The following is a 19,141-nucleotide window of genomic DNA, read 5'->3' as shown; positions in this document are numbered from 1 at the left end:
TGAAAAATGATTTTTATGTTCTTTCTATGTTTTTTTGTTTTGGGTTTTTTTTGGGGTTTTTTTTCAGTCATAGTTAGCTCTGTGAGACTAAATTTTTTTAAGTTCCTTTGGACCCTCCTGCCCTCTGACTTCTACAATAGTAGATGCAGTATTTGCATTAGTTAAATAGTTCTGAATAATTTACTTCATTATGGAAAACTAATCTACTTGTTAAAATTGTTGGTTTATCAAACAGTGAAATTCAGTATTGTTCTGGCAGAGACTTTGCTGGCAGACATCAGTCCTTTTGTCCCTTTCTGTGAAGGGATATGCTAAAGAAGATGAACTTTGTAGCCTAGAGAAGCAGATTAGTCATCTTGGCTATCTGTGCAAAACCCTCAGAATTTGTAGTTTCTGTAAGATACACCGCGGATGTTATCTTGAAATCCTGGCTGAATACAATGCAGAGCACCCAGTCTCCAAGCTGTGTGGTACTGCAAAACCTATTATTACTGTGATACTCTCTATCAGCCTCATTAGGGATGATGAATGAGCTGAAGCATTTTTTTCCCCTCATCTGAAAAGACCCGCTGACAATGGTTGCTGCCTGTGTATATAGACAGGGCAAATTAATCAGCTAAGCTACTACTACAGGAATACTAACTTTAAACAAAAAACCTCCATCATCCTTATTATCTGGTTAAATCTCTTTTGTAGAGATCCTTCACTCCTCCTACCCCTCTCTACAGAATCACCTTCTAGCTCCATTGCCTTAAAGGGCTGCGTCATGCAAAAAGCACAAGTGAAATCTCTTGCATTTGTTTACTGTTGCCCTATTCCTAGGCAAATGAAATTGTCTCTTGGGCTTTCCTAAGGCTGAACTTGTGAGCAACTTAATTTGTCTGCACAGCGTTTGTGTCAGACCTCAGCGCCCCAAGTCTGCAGTTGCATTCCCATGTGTCATGCTCCACTGATGCAGTCATGTCCAGTGTGCCTGCAGGGGTTGGGCTGGGTGGCCTGACCCTTTCGCCTGCTGTCCTCCTTTCATGTGGCAAATAATGCCAAGCTTTGGGTCATACCAGCATGCAAGTAATCATCCTTACTTCTTTCCTCTCTCCTTTTCCATGTCACTTTCCTGCTGGGTACAGTCCCCTGCACGGAATCTGGCCTCTATCTTGGCTTGTGTGTTGTGCAGAGCAGGACCAATGGGTTCCCCCAGCAGAGTGTGCAAGGCAGGTGTCCCCGGGGTCTCTGTAGGGTGGGTGTTGTACTGGCTGGGGTGAGACTGCATAGCAGCTGCTTCCTTGCAAGTACTGGGCATGCTAATGGTCCTAAACATGTACAGTAAACAAATGGCTCCTGGGATTGGCATCTGAATGCCATGACATTTTGGCTAAAGGAATCCCAAGGAATCTCAGGTGTGCAGATCGGGAGATGCAGCTCAAAACAAAGTCTACAAAGACTTTGTTCCTGCCCCTTTAGTTTACCATGTAGGTAGATGCTAAGCTTGCCACTTGAAGGTGGTTGTTTCTTGCTGCAATCTAGGAAAAAGAAAACTTGAAGATACTTTTCAAATAAAAAGACTTAAGCATTTTTTTAGTTTGAAATGTCAAAAGAAATATGTTGCCACTTGGATTTTTCTGGAGAGGAGCTGGGGGCGGAGGACAAAGGAGGACTGTTTTTCCTCCATTGGAACCAGCTGTGGTTTGTTCTCCTTTTGTGCATTTGGATGGGCACTCTGAATTGAAATCCAAACTGGAACTAGCAGTTAATATTGCAAACAAGCAGCATAATTTGACTAAACAAGCTTTCAGATAATCACAACTAGGCTTTGATGCTGAAGAGTGGGATTTTTTTCATAACTGCGGAAGTAATTTGAGAACATGCTTGTGCCCAAAGCCAGTAGGGTTGTGTTGGCTTTTTTTTCTTTTTGCTTGAAGATGATTATGGTGATGATTCATATTTTTGTTACCCTCAGCAAAAGAGTGGCTTGCATGTATAGTTGATTTAACAGCTGAAAACGTCTAAGCAAGTCACTCTGCATTTTGAGGAAGAATTTATCTAGAGAAGATTCTCCCTCTTTCTTTTGATGTTTGTGTGTATGTGTTTGTTAGGTTTTTTTTTTTTTTGGTTTCTATCCCTGGTATTGACTGGCCTTGCAAATGAGAACTTCATGAGATCCTAGTCACAGCCTTACTTGTTCTTGGATTTGTGGCTGTGGTTCTATGCTTTCAAGAGCGAGTTAGGATGGTTTCAGAGGTTTGGTTGATGAACAGTAGTTTACTAATGCTATACAATCTGAGTCATTAAATTGAATGTACCAGAAAGATCATTTAAGCTATATAGTTTAGCTAGATGCCTGTTTTTGTTTTCTTAATTTCCTTGATTAGAGGATCACTTTTCCCCTCCTGTTCTTAATAGCATATTTGGTTTCAAATATCAGAAATAAGGTCCATTGAAATCTTCTCCTCAGTCTTCAATTTCTTGTGCCAAATCACTCCCCCTTTTTCCTTTATTTTTTTTTTAATAACAACCACTTAGCAGTCTGTGAAGCTTTAAAAATAAGAACCAGTGGAGTGACAGAAAAATTAAAACCTTGAAAACTGACTTGCCTCTTCCTGTATAGATTTACCAGGAAATTCAGGGGCATCTAGAGTGAGTGTATTTTCTAGTAACAAGCTGTGTGCTCACATACCATGCTTCTTTAAAGGTCTTGTGGTTGGGATCCCAGTGGTATTGATGGGAAACATGCACAGAATTTTTATAAGGTGGTTTGAATAGCTGAGTAACTTCTTTTGAAAGCAGTAGAGTGAATACTTCTGCTTTGGAGAAGAATGGTTCTGTGGATGCCTGAGATCATGATAATGAATGATGGACCTTCAAAGTTAAATCCTACAAATGCAGTTATCCTCTAGAGAATTTAATGAAGACGTAATATTTTAAGATATGATTTCTTTTAAAGTGGAACACTTGAGCATATCTATTGTCAAGCAGAGTGATGTCTTGGTGTAGTCATGGTTATGCTCCAATGTGAGGACCTAAAAGGCCACTTGTAGACTTGTAAACACCAACATGTGCCGATAATCACCGTAGAAAGAGAGAGGTAATGTATACCATGGTCCGGTGCCAAGCTAGAGTGTTGGGCTGTGGTGTCACATCTGCTGATGCTCTGTTTGCTTTCTCTTGCAGTTTGGGGCAGAGTTCAGAAGGTTCTCTCTGGATCGCTACAAGCCAGGAAAGTTTGAAGACTTCTACAAACTAATTCTTCACATTCATCACATAGCCAACCTGGAAGTGATGATTGGATATGCTGATGTTCATGGAGACCTTCTCCCTATCAATAATGATGACAACTTCTTCAAGGCTGTTTCAAGTGCTCATCCCCTGCTCAGGGTTTTTATACAAAGGCAAGGTAAGATGCATTCTCTTTTCAGTGCTTCGAAGTGTGCTGGGACAAGGTGAAGAGTGGATTTGTGGCTTGCATTTAAGGGCTGAAACGATGTAAGTAAGGACCTAGGAGCCATCTTGCTCCTCCTCTAGGCACGTCATTGCAACTTGCAGGAATGGCATGGCTTCAGGACATACAGAAGGGGACTACATTGCTGCCTGTAAGGTGTTTGAAGGATAACGTGCTGAGAATCACCATAAGCCCCTTATTTTCTGAGGAAAGTGTACCTTGTGCTGCTGGTACTGTGTCATCACTGGAACATTTCATCGGCGCCACTCCACTTGTTTGAGGGAGCTGTGAGGAGGGAGGGGGTCCTAGTACTACTGCTTCACTTTTAGAAATCTTATCTATCCATCTTGATAGTGTCATATCCAAATGATTCATGCCTGTGTAGCGTGTGAATGCACACAGGTGGATAGCTATGAAAAATAGTTGTCACAAATGATGTCTTGTTTGACTATGTTGAGCTGGCAAACAGACACATGATGATTTTCCTCTCCATCCTTACACTAAGGAGTGCTGATTATTCTCGTTTTGAATCATCAAGCAGACCTTGAGCAGAATTGCTCAAATGTCAAGATGACGTCAGGTTTAAGTGACTGTGTGTTGTTGTCCTTAGAGATCATGTTTGGCAGTTACTTCAGATGAGCATTTGTTTTTATAACAAGATGTCTTCTGCAAAAAGCTCCTTAAATTCCAGGGGAACCTAACACCATGTTAACACTTCCTCCACAGTTTTTTTCAGTCATGTAGTGATTTATAACACAGGGCATTTGGAATTAAAGTCTTGTCAGCAACAGAGTCAGAAACAAGACTTGATCTGAGAATCTGTGCAATCATGTAGCATTTTTGGCCTGAACTCTTCTGTGTAGTGATAAGGATTTAGCAGGAGGCTCCAGCCTGCTTGGTGGTATATGCTGCTGTAATATATGGTTTGATTTTGTGTCATCAGATACTTCCAGGGTTGTGTGGCCCTTGTCCGTTCAGAGCATGTTGTCTGCCACCTTTTTTTAAGATGTGAATAAGTGCTCAAGGAGACAGTGGAGGAGAGGGTATAGAGCAGTTTGTTTTGTTGATGTGTCTATCAGGTGAGTGGAAGTGTCTGTGGGAGAGGACTTTCCCTCCTTTCTGGTTGCAGCTCTCCTTGTGCAGAAAATGTGAAGGTGGATCATGTTCTACAGTGTCTTCTTCCTGCAATGCCTGTTAGGGCTTGTGAATGTTCATGGTGGGTCAGGTCATGAGAAATCCTTTGGATGACTTTGTCATGACTGCTTTGGCTCAAGTTTATTCATGTCTCTGGATCTATGCTGTTCAAACTGCATTGCCCTTGCTCTGCTTTGGACAGACTGCTGAAACCACTGAGTATCCTTACCTCTGCACTGGGAGGGAGTTGCCACCAAAATGCTGATCACCGACGTAGGCAAATGGGAGAACTGTTGACTACATATAGAAAAAAACGCTCCCTCCTGTTCTTTGGTAGAAGTATGCTAGTTGTGAAGGTTGATAACCCTTAATGGAAAAGGGCATTATTTCCATTTTAGAAAGCTTTTCTTTTACCTGTTGCTCAGTGAGAAGAATCATACTGACAAGTAAGGAAGCAAGAGGGAAGGCTCCTCACATGTGGCAAAGCCTGAAAGCTTTCCCAGCACACTATAAAGCTGAAGGGAACAGTAAATTCTGGCCCATCCCTTTTGCTAAATGGTACCTTTTATAAGGGACTCCTGAGGTTGACATTTGAGATTCATACTTGCAGATAGTCCCAAACAGTCATGTCCATTTCCTTTGCTTAGATGAAGCCTTTAGAAATGGTTCCCTTCAATAGTAGAAGTTGCTGAAATCTTGTTTCTCTTTTTCCTTTGCTCCCCTGCTGTCTTCCCATTCTTCAGACTGGGGTGACAGAGTAATGCTGGTCCTTCTGTTGGAGAACTGCATTAGAGAACAAAGTGACTAGTACCAAGAAATCATTGTGTCATCCAGGGGAATGTGGTGTGCCTACAGTTCTTCAGCTCACGCCCTAAACTCTGACTTCAGAGACAGGAAATTAAGGTGACAGGGATGCTAGTAAAATATGAGGGCAGTCCACTTCTGTGACTTTGAAGGAGACTGCAGAGCATGGTCTCTCTAGGCTTTTGGGTCAGGGATCAGTGCCTTTCAGTAGGAGTAGTCCTGGGAGGTGGCCGGCAAGGGTTGGTTATTCTTGCAGTGTTGCAGAGTAGGGAGGGTTTGAGGAAACTGGGCAGAAGTATGCAGGCATAGGAGGACTGAATAGTTGGAGTTCGGGTCTTTTTTTTCTCACGGAGCAAACTGTTTATCAACTGCATGATTAGTCATCTGTTTTCCCAGTTTATAGCTGGGTTATCCTTTCTCTTGTCAAGTGAATTCTACAGTCGTGTTAGAACAGCGTAACTTTGTTCCCAGAGTGGGCAAATAGGTAGTTTGCTCTTTGCACAGTAATCAAGCAAGCAATTTGCTAGTTTGACTTTTGTTTGCCTATGTGTTTTTCATCTGAGCTTAGTCTTGCACTTTTTCAATTCAAAAGCCTTTTCCTCACTTGTCCCCGAGGCAAACCGTGTGCTCGTTGCTTGGACTCTTCATGTGATGTTGTTGTCCAGGTATGGGATGTCTTATTCTGCTTTCTCTTTCTTTGTTCAAGTCTCCTGAGCCCCAAATTTTTCAGGATCACAGTAGTTGTTTCCTTTGGAGGCAGGGGACATCAGTGCTTATTAGACAGCCCTTTTGCTAAGGACTTGAGTTGCCACTCCCAGCATGTTTGCAACAATTACTGTTCATAGTTTTGGTGTCTTGAAGGCTCTGGGACGTTTGCTGGTCATGTTTGAGTAAACTCAGCTATAGCAAATTTTTACTGCTCATAGTGATTTGTCTGCTGAAAGTATGTGGTGCTCTTCTTCCCCCCCCCATCCAATACCAAATTACAGTGCAGACAAAAATCTTAATTAGAGAACCAGGCTATAAAAAGAAAAGGCAATTTTCCTTTGACTTGCTTTCCCAGGCTTCAAGTATGGGTCATGTCCTGTGTTGTAAACTGATGTGGCTTTTGTGACTTTGTTAGTACAGTAGTGATTTATATCAACTGAGCCCAAGAATTTGTTCACTCATCTGTAGCTGATATCAGACATACATAGAACTCCTATGGAAGGTGCCTGTTACTCTGAAAGGGATGGATGTTCCAAAGACCTTAGAGCGATGCAAGAAATTACGTTTGTGTTTGACTTGCTCCATAATAATTGAACTCTTGTACTCTAGCCAAGGCCTGCATAAAGGAAGAGCTTATCTAATGCTGCAGTTGTTCATCATTTTCTCAAGACTGTTTGTTCTGTGTTTGATATAAATTACAGCACTTGGGGCAGTCTCTTGCATACTGCAAAAATATTTAAGTATAAGCTATAAATTCAAGGAGGCTGCTGATGACCAGACCTTCACTTCCTGTCACTCTTGAGGGTTTAGAGAGTTTGCATGGATGGTAAAAGAAAATCTGCTACAAATCAGGTCCTCAAGTTGCAGAGGACCTGAGAGGTGATGCACAGACTGTCAGGGCTCATCTTGATCCCAGACTGAGGTCAAACAAACTCTTCTGAGAAGCCTTTTTGTTTTGTCCCCATCACAACACGAGGTGTGTTCTGCTTCAATAAAAATAACAATAAATTGATGAATGCACTGTCAATCCTAAAGCAAGTTCTAGATCAAATTTACAATCCATCAGTAAAATCAAAGCTTTCTAATTGTTTAAACCGTTTCATGATAAGTGTCCTACAAGTAAGAGACAGGTGAAGTACTGAAGTGTCAGGTGCTGGATCTGTATTTCAGCTTAGCTTTGTCAAATATTACTCTTCTTACAGGACTATAAAAGGAAAAAAAACCTCAAGAAGCTGAAGAGCATTCTAACAGCAAATAGCCCTAAAACATACTCTACAGCTAACTAGAGCAGGGCCTTGCATCATAATTTAGTAAATGCCACAAATGAACTGCAGGTGTTAATTGACATGGCCAGAAGTTGTAGAAGGCTGATGTCATCTGATATCTATTGTCTTGCATTTTGCAGTCTTGAAAACTGATAGTGTGTAAAAACCCATCAAGTGTCATCCTCAGAAACTTGCTATATGTCTTTTCTTTTGTAGTTACATTTTTTTGATAGTCCATTACTGTAACAGTAAACCAGTACTGAACACCAGTTGTTGTTTTCTTCCTTGAGTGGTTAGAGCTGCTGTCTACCATCAGTTCTCACTTAAAGCTTGATCCAAAATCAACAGGGAAAAATGTGCATTTACCTGGCTGGGTTTTGGATTTGGCTGGTTTTAATTTAAATTAAAGATTCAAAGATGCTGTTTTTCTTCAACTGCATGCAGTGAGTAATGTATTTAAACTGCTGTGCCATGCAACATATTTCTGCATATTCAGAAGCAGTTCATAACTCTGCAGTTCGTTATTTACCTGGCAAAGCTTTGATCAGCTCAAAGTACCAACATCTGTGTTTAGCTTTCGTGTATTATAAAATCAGAGCAATCACACTCAGTTTTAAAATAAAATGTGCTAATGGGAATCATGCCCAGGTCTGTCTGAAAAACCAATGCTGGGTTGTTTTATTGTCTTTCATACTCTGAGCAGATAATCCCCAGGAATGGTTGTTGGCTGTCTAACCACATGTGTTAAACACAAAAACTGGCTTTGAGGCAGCAACTATTTCCAGCTACCTAAAACCTTTAGCTCTCTGCTCAGCCTTCTGGAGTGGGTACCATGGAAAAGTTTAAGTCTTTCACATCTTCTTTTTGGTTCTTCAGTTCATTTTTCAGGTTTATTTTACAACACAGGCATTGACTTTACCTTCTCAAAGTGTTCTATTTCCAAACAAGAACAATGTGATTTTACTTTTTTTCTCAAAGGCATCTGATATATTAAATAATAAAGTAGGTTGCAGCACGTAGGGAGGGGAAAATACTGAACTGCTTTTGGTTGAACGGAACAGATTTTCACAATGGACTTCTGTGACTGAGGGAATAAAGTAAAGTTGAGGGTGTAGAGAAGGTGACTTAAGGTCTTCAGTGTATCTGTTTCTGTGTAAGGAGGGTGGGGAAGAAACTCCTGACACTCAGTGTAGCTCATGGGTGCACTGGAGGATGTGGCTCTGCTGTTGGTTAAGACTGTCCCAGGGCTGCTACCCTGTCTCCTCTGCGCTGGCACTAGTGGGACCCAGTGGCTGAGCAACCCGAGCCAGCTCTTTGGCAGAAAATTAGTTGAGTGAAGAGTTAGCATGGGATGGGCACGACCACAGCATATTTAAAACAATTTATTACTCCCATGAAGCCCCTGCTTCCTGGGGGGAAAAACTTGTCTGCTTGTAGCCTTTGGAAATATGCAGCTCCACAGTGTTTGGAAAGGAGGCAAAGTATCGTTTCTTAGTTTTGACAAGATTAGAGGATGGTGGTAGATTTGGTGCTAGTATAATAGAAACTGCTGCTAGGCTTAAATGAAATCCTTTCATGATTTTCCTCAGAAACATCTCTGGGTTTGAGCTGGAGGGGTCTTTGAAAGCTTGTCAAGCCAAGTAATCTTTGTCCCACTCAAGTGCTTTGATATCTGGAGATAAGTAAAATGCAGCTGTTTGTTCCAGTGAAGTCTGGCAACAAATTACTGTAATTTCTCTGCTCCACCTTTAATGTGCAAATTATGAGACTGGGTAATCATTATCTTTCAACTAGTTTATTAAGCAACTTTAAAAACATGAAGTTTTTCATCTGGTTTGTCAGACATAAACACAAAACAGCCTTGGATTTTGTTCCTGGCGTGGTTACTGATACCTGGTGCCTGAGCAGAGCCAGCATGAGGCTGCTTCTTTCCTTCTCCTTGAAAACTCCATTTTTAGAATATGAGGATGTTTGATTTTCATCACTGGTTACTTTAATTGCAACCAGAACAGCTGCTAAGCAAGACATTTCAGTGAAAGAGGGGGAAAGCATATGGAAATAGCATAGCCTACAGACAGGCTTCGTGGAGTCCGTCGATAACTGATAGTGGGAACTGTCGCAGAAATATGCACTGCATAAATATTTGTAGTTGCAGTGTACAGTAAGCAGGGAACAGAAGCCTGGCAAAAATGTCATTGCTGTTCTGTCACTGACAGCAAACAGTTGTACTTCTATGTCAAAGCTACATGGGATTTCGTTTCAGTTTCAAAGTTGAGTAACTTAAATAAATACACATAACTAAATATATTAATAATAAAAATGGACTTTAACAGTTGATGCTTCTTAAAAATTTCATCAAGCTGGTACCAGCTCCACACATTGTGCTGAATTTAGAGTAAAGAAACTTGTTCACAGTGAGAACTCATGCAGCCTGTAATAGGAACCTCTCTTCAACTCCATCCTTAGCTTCAGCTGGTAACCCACATAAGAACAAGCAAATAAACACTGTTCTGTCCCTCCAGACTTCTGGTTTGTTGTCTTACAGCTGCAGATTGCTGCTCTGACAGTACTTAAAAAAGCAAAATACAAGAACTCCCCAATTATGTCTACTTAAAGATTGTCTCAAGTGAAACTAATTCTTGTTTTCTTCCTTGGTCTGATCCTTTTTATTCAAGATAGTGAAGCTGCTCTGACAGGTATAAAAACAGTGATGAGGAAGACTTGTCAAATGATCCACCTCTGTTAAGGTCCTCATGAGGGGAATTTTCCACTATTTATCTTTTCTTACCTTAGTAGTCAAAACAAGAGATTCTGTTTCCTGCTCATGGCTCAGGTTTTTTCCTGTTGTGCCTAGTTGTCATTTCCCTTCTGTAAGTGATGGAAAAAAGTATAATGTGCAGATAATAATGAAAGTGGACAGTCTCTTCTCTGACACCGGATTTTACCTGACAAGACCTCATGAGCTCGACATAGCTTTCATGTAGTGAGGGAAAGTAGATAGCACAGTGCTAATACAAACACTAACTCAGGATTCAGGCCTTCAGGAATAGACTTCCTGCTAAATTTTTGAAGTACTCTAAACTCTTACGTACATTCAAAGTCATAGGACAACTTAATTGATAGACTTCTGCACTGAAAACAAGCATGCAGTGAAGTATATTTCTGCCAGGTGTTTGTAGTACACTTTGAAGAGTTAGCTTCAAATAGAATTCAACAAATGTAACTCAAACTATTTCTTAAGTGACTGTAAGCTTCTGTTTTGTCTTCAGGCTGCCTGTGTTGTTGGTATTGCATGCTTCAGATTTAAATGTGTCGGCATTAATACTGGGTAAGATTGCTGGATATTTTTCAGCTCTAAGAGAGAAAGCAGTTTGGGGGAGGTTGAAAGAACCCTTTCTTGAACCTGCCCCTGATGATGATCTACTTGGATCTTATTTTTTCCTCTGCGCTATGTTTAGAGTAGCAAAGAATCCTGTGGGAATATTAAGGAAACTATTAACCTAGAAAACTTCACTGTTGTTCTTGCTCTTCAGTCCCCTGCCATATGCTGACATTAAGTAACCTCTAAAAACTTGACATGAACAACTTCTACACCACTCATCTCCCCAGATACCTCCAATTTTCTTGTGTTTTTTCCTTTTCTGCTTCTTTCTCCCATTTATTGTTTTAATTCCTTTCAGCTCTCAGCTTTCTCCTCCTGGCCTTAGCTTTCATTATTGCTCTGCAAGGCTGTTTCTCCCTGGACAGGAGAGTGTGTGCTTAGGAGTGCTAGTGCTGTTTTGCTTCAAGCACTAGAAGAAGTCTTGGAGAGCATTGGCAGCAGTGGGGCAGAAGCAGCAGTGGCAGAACAGGTATGGAAATAGCAATTAAGTGAGGAGAACTGGACTTCTACCACGAGTTTTAGACCAGTTCTTTTTCTTCTCTGATTATCCCTTTGCATTAGGAATAGTAATTGAGTTGAGAATTTGGGGAGGGGGGAATATCGTGAAATTTTGAAGAACATTTATTTAATTTGAATTCATGTGTGAATAAGAAATTATGTACTGTCCGGTGTCTTTGGAAGTTGGAGCCTAGGAATCCAGTGGAGCTGGTGGAAAGCATTGTCTTTGCACAGCAAGGGCACTGCAAGGCTACCCAGCTGCTAGCAGCTGTGAGCTCAGAGCCAGCCCTTCTGCCTCTTAGGCTACTGTAGGTGAACATAACTGTTTCCTTTAAAGCTGATGTACCAGCTGAGGATTTGAAAAGACCTAAAGCTGTTTCCCTCATCCCTGGATGCCATTGAGGTGTTTTAAGAGGAGGTCTGTCAGTTATGACCTCAGGATGGACACTGATGGCAACTTGTTTGTTTGCTTTATTAGCCTGGTTTATTGTGGCTTTGTTTTCATTCTGCCAAGCAATTTGATACTTTTAGTAGTGTCTGTCCATCAGATGCAATGATTTTGTTTACAGAATCATGTAATCTCTACATTTTTACTTTTGTGTATTTGTTAAGGCCTAGTTTTAAATGTAGCTGACATGAGTAAAGGGAAGGAAAAACTGCATTGTGTTAACCAGAAAGCCATAAAGTTTCTTGCAGTTTGGGGGGAATTTTTTCTCACTCTGAGTGAATAAATGAATGCTTTATAATAGAGCCCATAAATAAGTCCAAGGGTAGTGCCTTTGTGGCTATTAGCACAAAAAAATGCGTTTCCTAAGCTTGCATTCCTTGAAGCTGCATAATTCTAACATGCTTTACCCTTTGTAGAGGGGGAAAAAACAAAACTACAGCACATTTGGAGTACAGTATGCAGCAAGAAGTTTTAAAAACTTTGTTTCAGAGCAGTTCTTTGCCGAGACAGTATCAATAGCAGGAGGAGTGATTGTCTGCTGTGGCTGTGTTATTTCTCAGTCACTTAAAAGTGCACTGGACAGTGGTGCAATGTATCCATTGCTTTTAAAATATCTGTTAGGGATCTCTTCATGGTGGGTTTTACCTGTGCCTCTCACAAAATGCGAGATCCTTGTTTCCGGACTTAAACTGAACTTAGGTCCTACAGTGCCATGGTTCAAAAGTTGCCTCTTCATCCATGAGGTTCCTTCATGAGGGAGTTACTTTTCCGTGTGGGTAACCACATGATGTCTCCATTTATCACCTTGCACCTGAAAGGTTGGATCTCAAGTGTTTCCCCTGGACTGACAGTAATTGAGGCCAAACAGTTCTGAAGATGGTCTGCTAGTGTGCTGAACATTTGCGTGGGTGACTGAAAACACTAACTCTGGTCATGATTTTCATTAGGTCTGGCTAATACCGCTTGTGTAAATAGGCCAGGCCCAGAGGCACATCAGATTATTTTTTTAGTTGATTTCAGTAATTGTGTGGCTGGTGCCTTTCTGACCTCATCAAGGTATCTGTGCTTGCAGTGGCCATGACTGAAAAACAGGAAGCTTTTTTATTTAACTTCAATCTTCTGTTCAGGTTTCTTGCCTTTTGGTTGTGGATGCAAAGGTGCTGGTGAGAGGATTTCCTCTTCCCTATTTTTTTGGCTGACTTCAAAGGCAATGTGACAGCGTTACGTGGCAGCTTTTATCACAGTGTAGAGTTTTGTACATTAACATTTCTTGCACTGAGAGGAGTTGAATAGTTGTCTGCAGGCTGCTCTGAGGGTCCCAACCTGCCCTCTAGAAGGGCACTGGCCTGTGCTGTATTTTGCTTTAAATGTGATTTAATTTCTCCTTATGTGATCTATTTGGCTACCATACCACAGCACACTTCCCCCTGCCACATGCACAGTTTCCCAGTCACCTTGTAGGAAGTGTGCTGAGTAACAAAGAGGTGTATGGTAGCTGTGGGTTGGAACACAGGTTCTGTGTTAGACATCATTCTTTGCTGTACATCGGTCTCTGTTGTACAAGCATTTCAGGGCACTCTGGTGTACATGGAGGTACTTAAGTTCATCTCACATGCATGCCATGTCATCTAGAGGGAATGGAGCGGAGAGGCAGAGCTCTGAGAGAAGCTGCAGGCTGGATATCTGTTGTGATTTAACATGTGCTGCTGTGGGCAAAGTGGCTTGGCAGTACCTCAGAACCCATCTCCTGTCTCTGAAACATTCCCAGAAGCAGCTGGCCACAGCTCATGGGTTGCAGATCACAGGAAACAGCTTGCTGCAACAAACTTGTCTTTCTCTGCTCGGATGACCCTCAGCAAGGGTACGTGTCATCTGCATCAGGTCTGGCAAGTGCATAGTGGTGGGAGCAAGAGGAAGGATGTTGTTGGAGGTGTGCACAAAGCCCTATCTTACAGTGAGCTTCACCAGACCATGTGGGGAGCATCCCTGTAGCTAACTTGTCCTGCCTCTGGATGCTTGGAGAAAGGTTATACAGCAGTATTTCCCTGGGTGTTTTTTTAGAACTGTATCTCCATTTGTTCCCAGTTCAGCTGGTAAGTGAAGGTGATGTCCCACACCCTTCCTCTCACCAGTTGCATCCTGAGGTCCTGGAGCCATATTGCGTCATGAGGAAGTACTGGGGCTGCAGAGTGTGGTGCAGGTGCCTTTCTGCTGTGATGGGTGTCATCTAGTGTGTGGGTAGCGTGCTCTTTAGTCTTGTTGGTCTGGTTTATGGGTGTGTGCTTATCTTGGAAAATCAGAGTTACTAGCTCCATCTGTCTTCAGAAATGTTATCGCCTCTGTGTCAGAGCACTTCAGTTCCATGTCCCAAGATAGCTGAAAGAGATGAGTGTGAAGAAGATACTTTTGTATGTGCAGCAGCAGCCATGAGAGTGAATTTTTTTCCCTGCTAGTGTAAATCTGGTTAGCCAGGTTACTTCCCAGCATCTTGCCAAATGGTACCCTTCCGTGGTGGGCTCTCGCAACTGGTATGAAATGAGCAATTCCAGCAAACCAAGACTCCTTGCCTTTAAAACCTCCTGGCATTACAAGGAATATTGGTATTGGCAACGTGTATTTCTGGATAGCTGCTTGCATATAGAAGTAACAACAAGTAACTTGCATATGGAAGTAACAAGCCGATCCCTCCCTTACTGAGGAGGGATTGCTGGGGAGGGAATGCTGCTAGAGGTGTTTCTGGGGTTCTGCGGAGGTCTAGAGGTTTGTAAAGGCAACTTGCTACAGTTCTGTGTCTGTAAGGTGCATAAAGGCTCTGGCATGGCTTTGCATCCCTCTGGCATGATGGGGTTGTGTCAGTTCATGCGACCTGGCAGGGCTTGCAGAGCAGACCATGTTCATGTTCTGTGCACGCAGTTATGGGGTCTGTGTCCCTGCTCATTGCAAGGGCGTTGGACTGGATGACCTTTGAATGTACCTTCCAACCCAAATGTTCTGTGATTCTATGATTACTCAGATTTGGTTCCTGCTGTCTTGCTGAGACATTGTTCCTGACTCGTAGTGTTTGTACTCTTTCAAGACAAACATAAGATTTGCTTATGTTATTAGCTTTCATGCAGCCTAAAATAAATCAGGAGTGCTTGTTATTCAGTGCAGTGAACCCTGTCTTCTTGATCACGGTGCTTGGCTACAGTGCACGCGGATGGGCTTTGCGAGCTGAATACCAGAGGTTGGTGCACTTTGGTGCACAGCACTAGGGTAGAGTTCAGGATTAACGGGGAAGTCTTGTCCCTGTGCAGGTGCAGTCTTGGTCTCTTTGGGCTCACATGGCACCTAATTTGCAACCGTGCACTTGACTGCCTTGTTAGCTTGCAGGAGGTCTAATGGTCTGGTGGATCTGAGATTGTTGTCTTTGTATCTCTGAGGTCTCTCCCAGAATCTACCTACTCCTACACAGCAAGTTTTAGTAGAATTCAAAATGCAGAGGAAGAGAGAGTGCACAGGAAATTATAAATATCTATGGGCAAGATTGGAGGGGAAAAACTCTGGGCAAAAATAAAAGGCAAAATCTCACTGGTTTTAGAAAGAAAGCCAGGGAGGTCTTGGGTTCTGAATTCACATACTCTATCTGCAAAACCCTGCTTCCTAGATCTTTTGCTTCAAGACTTTTCTTAAAATGTAGTTAAAGCATGAATCATTTTTAAAAAAATAATCAGTTTAACTCCTTCTTTATAGCACCTAGCACTTGCAACCTGCTGGTTTGAAAATGCATGTGCAGAATTGGTAGCTGTTTTTAACAGCAGTTTGATAGCAGCTGATATCTTGCTATCTGGCTAGAATGGTTTTTGGAGAAACCTTACCAGGGAGGACATTACAAGGATGCTGAATTTGGATAGTAAAATACAGAATATGGTTCCAGCTTTTTATCAGCATCAATGGTACTGAGAATATTGGCACTTGAAAGAAGCAGTGGTTTCTTGTAATATTTGTCTGTACTTGTTATGTTTATCTAAATCTCAATGTCAATTCAGCAAAATAAAGTTGTGCTGTAAGGTGTGGATGAGTAGAGCTACTGACACAGCCTCTGAAGTTGCTTGCAGTGTAGTGCTTCTATGGGGATCTTTTCAGCATTCAGAATGGTGCCTCTTTTGGAAACAGAGGGTAGGAGACTGATGATTGCCATGCTACTAGTTCACACAAGTGGTGCATCTGCCAAGGTGGTGGCACAGTCACTGCCACTAATCACTCCTGAATAATGTAATCGTTTCCATGATAAAGTCTATGAGCTTTTGCAACTTGCAGAATTCTGCTTTCCCAACAGCTGAAGGTGGGTAAGCTTTCTTCTTTTTTTTTTTTCCCTTCCTCTTGTGAGGGGCAAGTTCTGTGTCTAAGTCTTTATCATCTCATTAAGAGCTGGGTGAACAGCCTTTGCACTGGTCTGATAAGCTTTTATTGAGGAAAATAATCATCAAGTGTTTTTAAGACACTTAGGCCCCATGTCACTTAGTTATTTTTAATGATGAGGAAAAAACCTAAGGGATTTGTGTGTGTTGTCTAATGCACCTACCACTAGGTATCTATATCATCTGGAAAATAGTTGCCAGCTAATAGTTTAAAAATAGTTATGATGAGTAATCTGCTCAGAACATATGTATACATTTCTGAGTGGCTTGCTTTGCATTTGACAGGTTTTTTAATCACAGTTTAACAATTTTTTTGAGAAGTTGTTTCCTGTCTGTTGTTTTCTCTTTGACTGTCTCTGTGCACCAGCATGATGTCACTGCTATGCTCTGCTGGTTATTATTTGCATCCTGATTCCTAGCCCTCCCAAGAAGGGAATGGCCAATAACAATCTGAATAGGCATCAGCCCAAGACCTTTGGAGAACGGTGAGTTTCAAAGCTGACATGCCAGGTTCAATTAAAGGCCTATAGAGACTCCAAGGAAAAGAATTTTTCCTCAAAAGTGGTTTAGAAGATTCTGAGTCCTCATATATGAAGGCAGTTGTGTCTGACAGCTCAGAAGGATCTGATGTGACCAATGCAGGATAAAAACCCTCATGTCTGTGGGAACTCTCTTGCCCAGCAAATGTCTAAATTGGGAGCTGTTAAACAGCTTCTTCTCTTCAGACATGGTGTGTTTGTCTGTTTTCAAAGCAAAAGTTGGTGTTTAAAGGGAAGTTTACAACCACAGCCATCTTCCTCAGTCATCTCTGTGTGCATTCCTCTGGAAATGCTAAATATGGTAATGTGCTGGTTTGGGCTGGGGCAGAGCTAACTTAAAACCATGGCAGGTACCTTGTGCCTGAAATTTAAGCACAGACATATAGGAGGGAAGGGAGTTTTATTTTGAATGTTCTGAAACTGTGTGGCTTACAACCTTCTTTTAAAATTGAAGTATATTTACAAGAAGTCTTGGGCATGTATTACTCCCTGCTCTTTATGTGGCAAAAAAATTGGAGAGAAGCATCACTTCATATATCCATTCAGTAACTTCTCCAGCCAGGCCCTCTTTGAGAGGAAGAATTTTCATTCCTTTATTTGAAAAAGCCACAAACAAAAAAACCCACTGCCTTTTTTTTTTCTGCATGTTCACTAGCTTTTGCAACTACTGGGAGGTGTTACATGTCCAGCTTCATCATCTCAGCAGAAGTTGGGTAAACAACTCCCGTGCTAGCCTGACACATTTTAGACAGTCTTTGCTGCTTCAGAGCACATCACTTCTGTAGGTAAAGAGAGGAGCTATGACGTGGGTGTGTTGTCTCGTGTACTTTGTATTATCTTTGAGAGGCAGGTGAGATACTGGCTCCTTAAATAACAACTCTGGTCTTAAGCAAGAGTTTCATAATGAAGGTATTTGACTCATCATCTGCTGGGAATAGCCGCCTAGGTCCATTTTGCTCGTGGGGAAAGGGCTCCCTAGGAGAGGTTTTGTGAAGGCTTAGCACAATTCTCTGCCTGCAACTGCATTAGTCTGTATTTTCTCTTGTAGTTGAAATGCAGTGTGGTGGTAAATTGGTTAAGCTTGGGGCATGAAGTCCTCTCCTAGGCTGCTCTGTGCAGCACCATATTCCTTTTGCAGAAAAAGGAGAAAGAGACCTTATTTTGGAGTGCTGCCACTGTGTCTGCTGAATCATGACCATGAAAACTGCTGAAGGGGGTCTGTGCTAAATAACAAGTGTTGTATGCCAGTGGTTATTTTTGGTGGTTTCAATTACAATCCTTCTTTCTCCAAGAACTACACTGGTGTTTGTGCAAATGGATGCTGAATAGCAACAGCAAAGCCACTGAGTACCAAAGCCAAACCTGAAGAAGAGTGGACACGTTTGCAGCAATGTGCTTGCTCTTCTCAGCTGTTCTGGCCTGTGACCCTCGGCCTCTTCCTTGTGTAAACATAGATGGAAGCAGTCAGGGATGTTTTTATTTAGGAGCAATATCAGGAGGCTTAACTGGGAAGAGGCAGCACAGAGGATGGAGCAGTTGTTAGGCTGTTCAGGCTTTGTCTCAGTGGGAAAGTATGAATGCATTTGATACTGTATTTGCACTCTTGGCTGGCTGGGACCCAGCCCTGACCACAGTGCCTGCTGATGCTGCAGGGATTGCTTTGGCTTTTAGCACATGGATGAAGGAAAAACACTTCTGGGAGCTTATTAGTAGGTTGACAAGAGCAACCTTCTTTCTTTCCTTTCACTTTTCTCTTTCTGCTTTTTTTTTTTCCTATTCTTTCAGCAAGACTCACTGTTTAGACATCTTGTGAATGAATGGAGGAAACTTTTTGACTTCTGTTTTGAGGAGAAGCCAGGAGTGACTAACATTCCTTAATCTGATTTTATTGCACATTCTTTTTTTGGATGTGTTTTTCGCTTTTTTTCCCCAACAAGAAGAAGAAAACAATCCCTGATGCAAGTGGCCAAGCTCTGTCTTCCTGTAGCTCTGCATGTAGCTCTCTGTATCCATTTGGGAGCTGACTTTGTATATTGTGGGGTTTTTTTCATGCAAAAGATCTTTCTGCAAACTGTGGTTTGAATAAAAGCAGGAGGGAGTTCAGACACTGGGAGTCCCTGGTGTCAGCTGAGGCAGGCAGCAGATAATCCCTGCTCTGTTCTGTACATTCATTAGCATTCTAGAAATACCTGACGTGTCTGTTTCCTGATTAGGAGATCTCTAGTCAAATGCTTATTTTCTCACAGGAAACAAAGTGTTCAGAATTTGTCTGGAAAAATTTAGGTATGCCTTTCCATGTACATAACTGTGACTTTTTTTCATTTGCACGTGTTGCTGGTCCCTGTTTGTCCGGGACCTCTCTGCATCCTGATAAAGTTTTTGGCACACAAGCAAAGCACACTAGCTTGCTCCCTGCACCCCCATTAATTTCAATTTCTGCTTCTTCCTTTAATCGGCAGATGGGGGAGACGGGCTTGATGAGAGCTGAGAGAGTTCAAAATGATTTGAAAGGGAGAGTAGTCCTAAA

At 41.9% G+C, this 19,141-nt stretch overlaps 1 protein-coding gene across 1 annotated transcript in view; it reads left to right on the top strand.

Annotated features, from left to right (window-relative positions):
• Positions 1 to 3,168: 3,168 nt before the first annotated feature.
• PARD6G (par-6 family cell polarity regulator gamma) overlaps positions 3,169 to 19,141 on the top strand; it is a gene marked incomplete at its 5' end in the record, with an annotated part of 49,433 nt that continues 33,460 nt past the window's right edge. The window contains one exon of the mRNA XM_009078586.1: positions 3,169 to 3,391. Within this exon, the coding sequence (XP_009076834.1) occupies positions 3,169 to 3,391 (223 nt within the window). The remainder of the gene's footprint in view (positions 3,392 to 19,141) is intronic.

The sequence above is a fragment of the Acanthisitta chloris genome, unplaced genomic scaffold (genome assembly GCF_000695815.1).
Source record: "Acanthisitta chloris isolate BGI_N310 unplaced genomic scaffold, ASM69581v1 scaffold32727, whole genome shotgun sequence".
Lineage (NCBI taxonomy): Eukaryota > Metazoa > Chordata > Aves > Passeriformes > Acanthisittidae > Acanthisitta > Acanthisitta chloris.
Note: the sequence above shows the minus strand (reverse complement) of the source record. Positions and strands in the feature narration are given on the sequence as shown.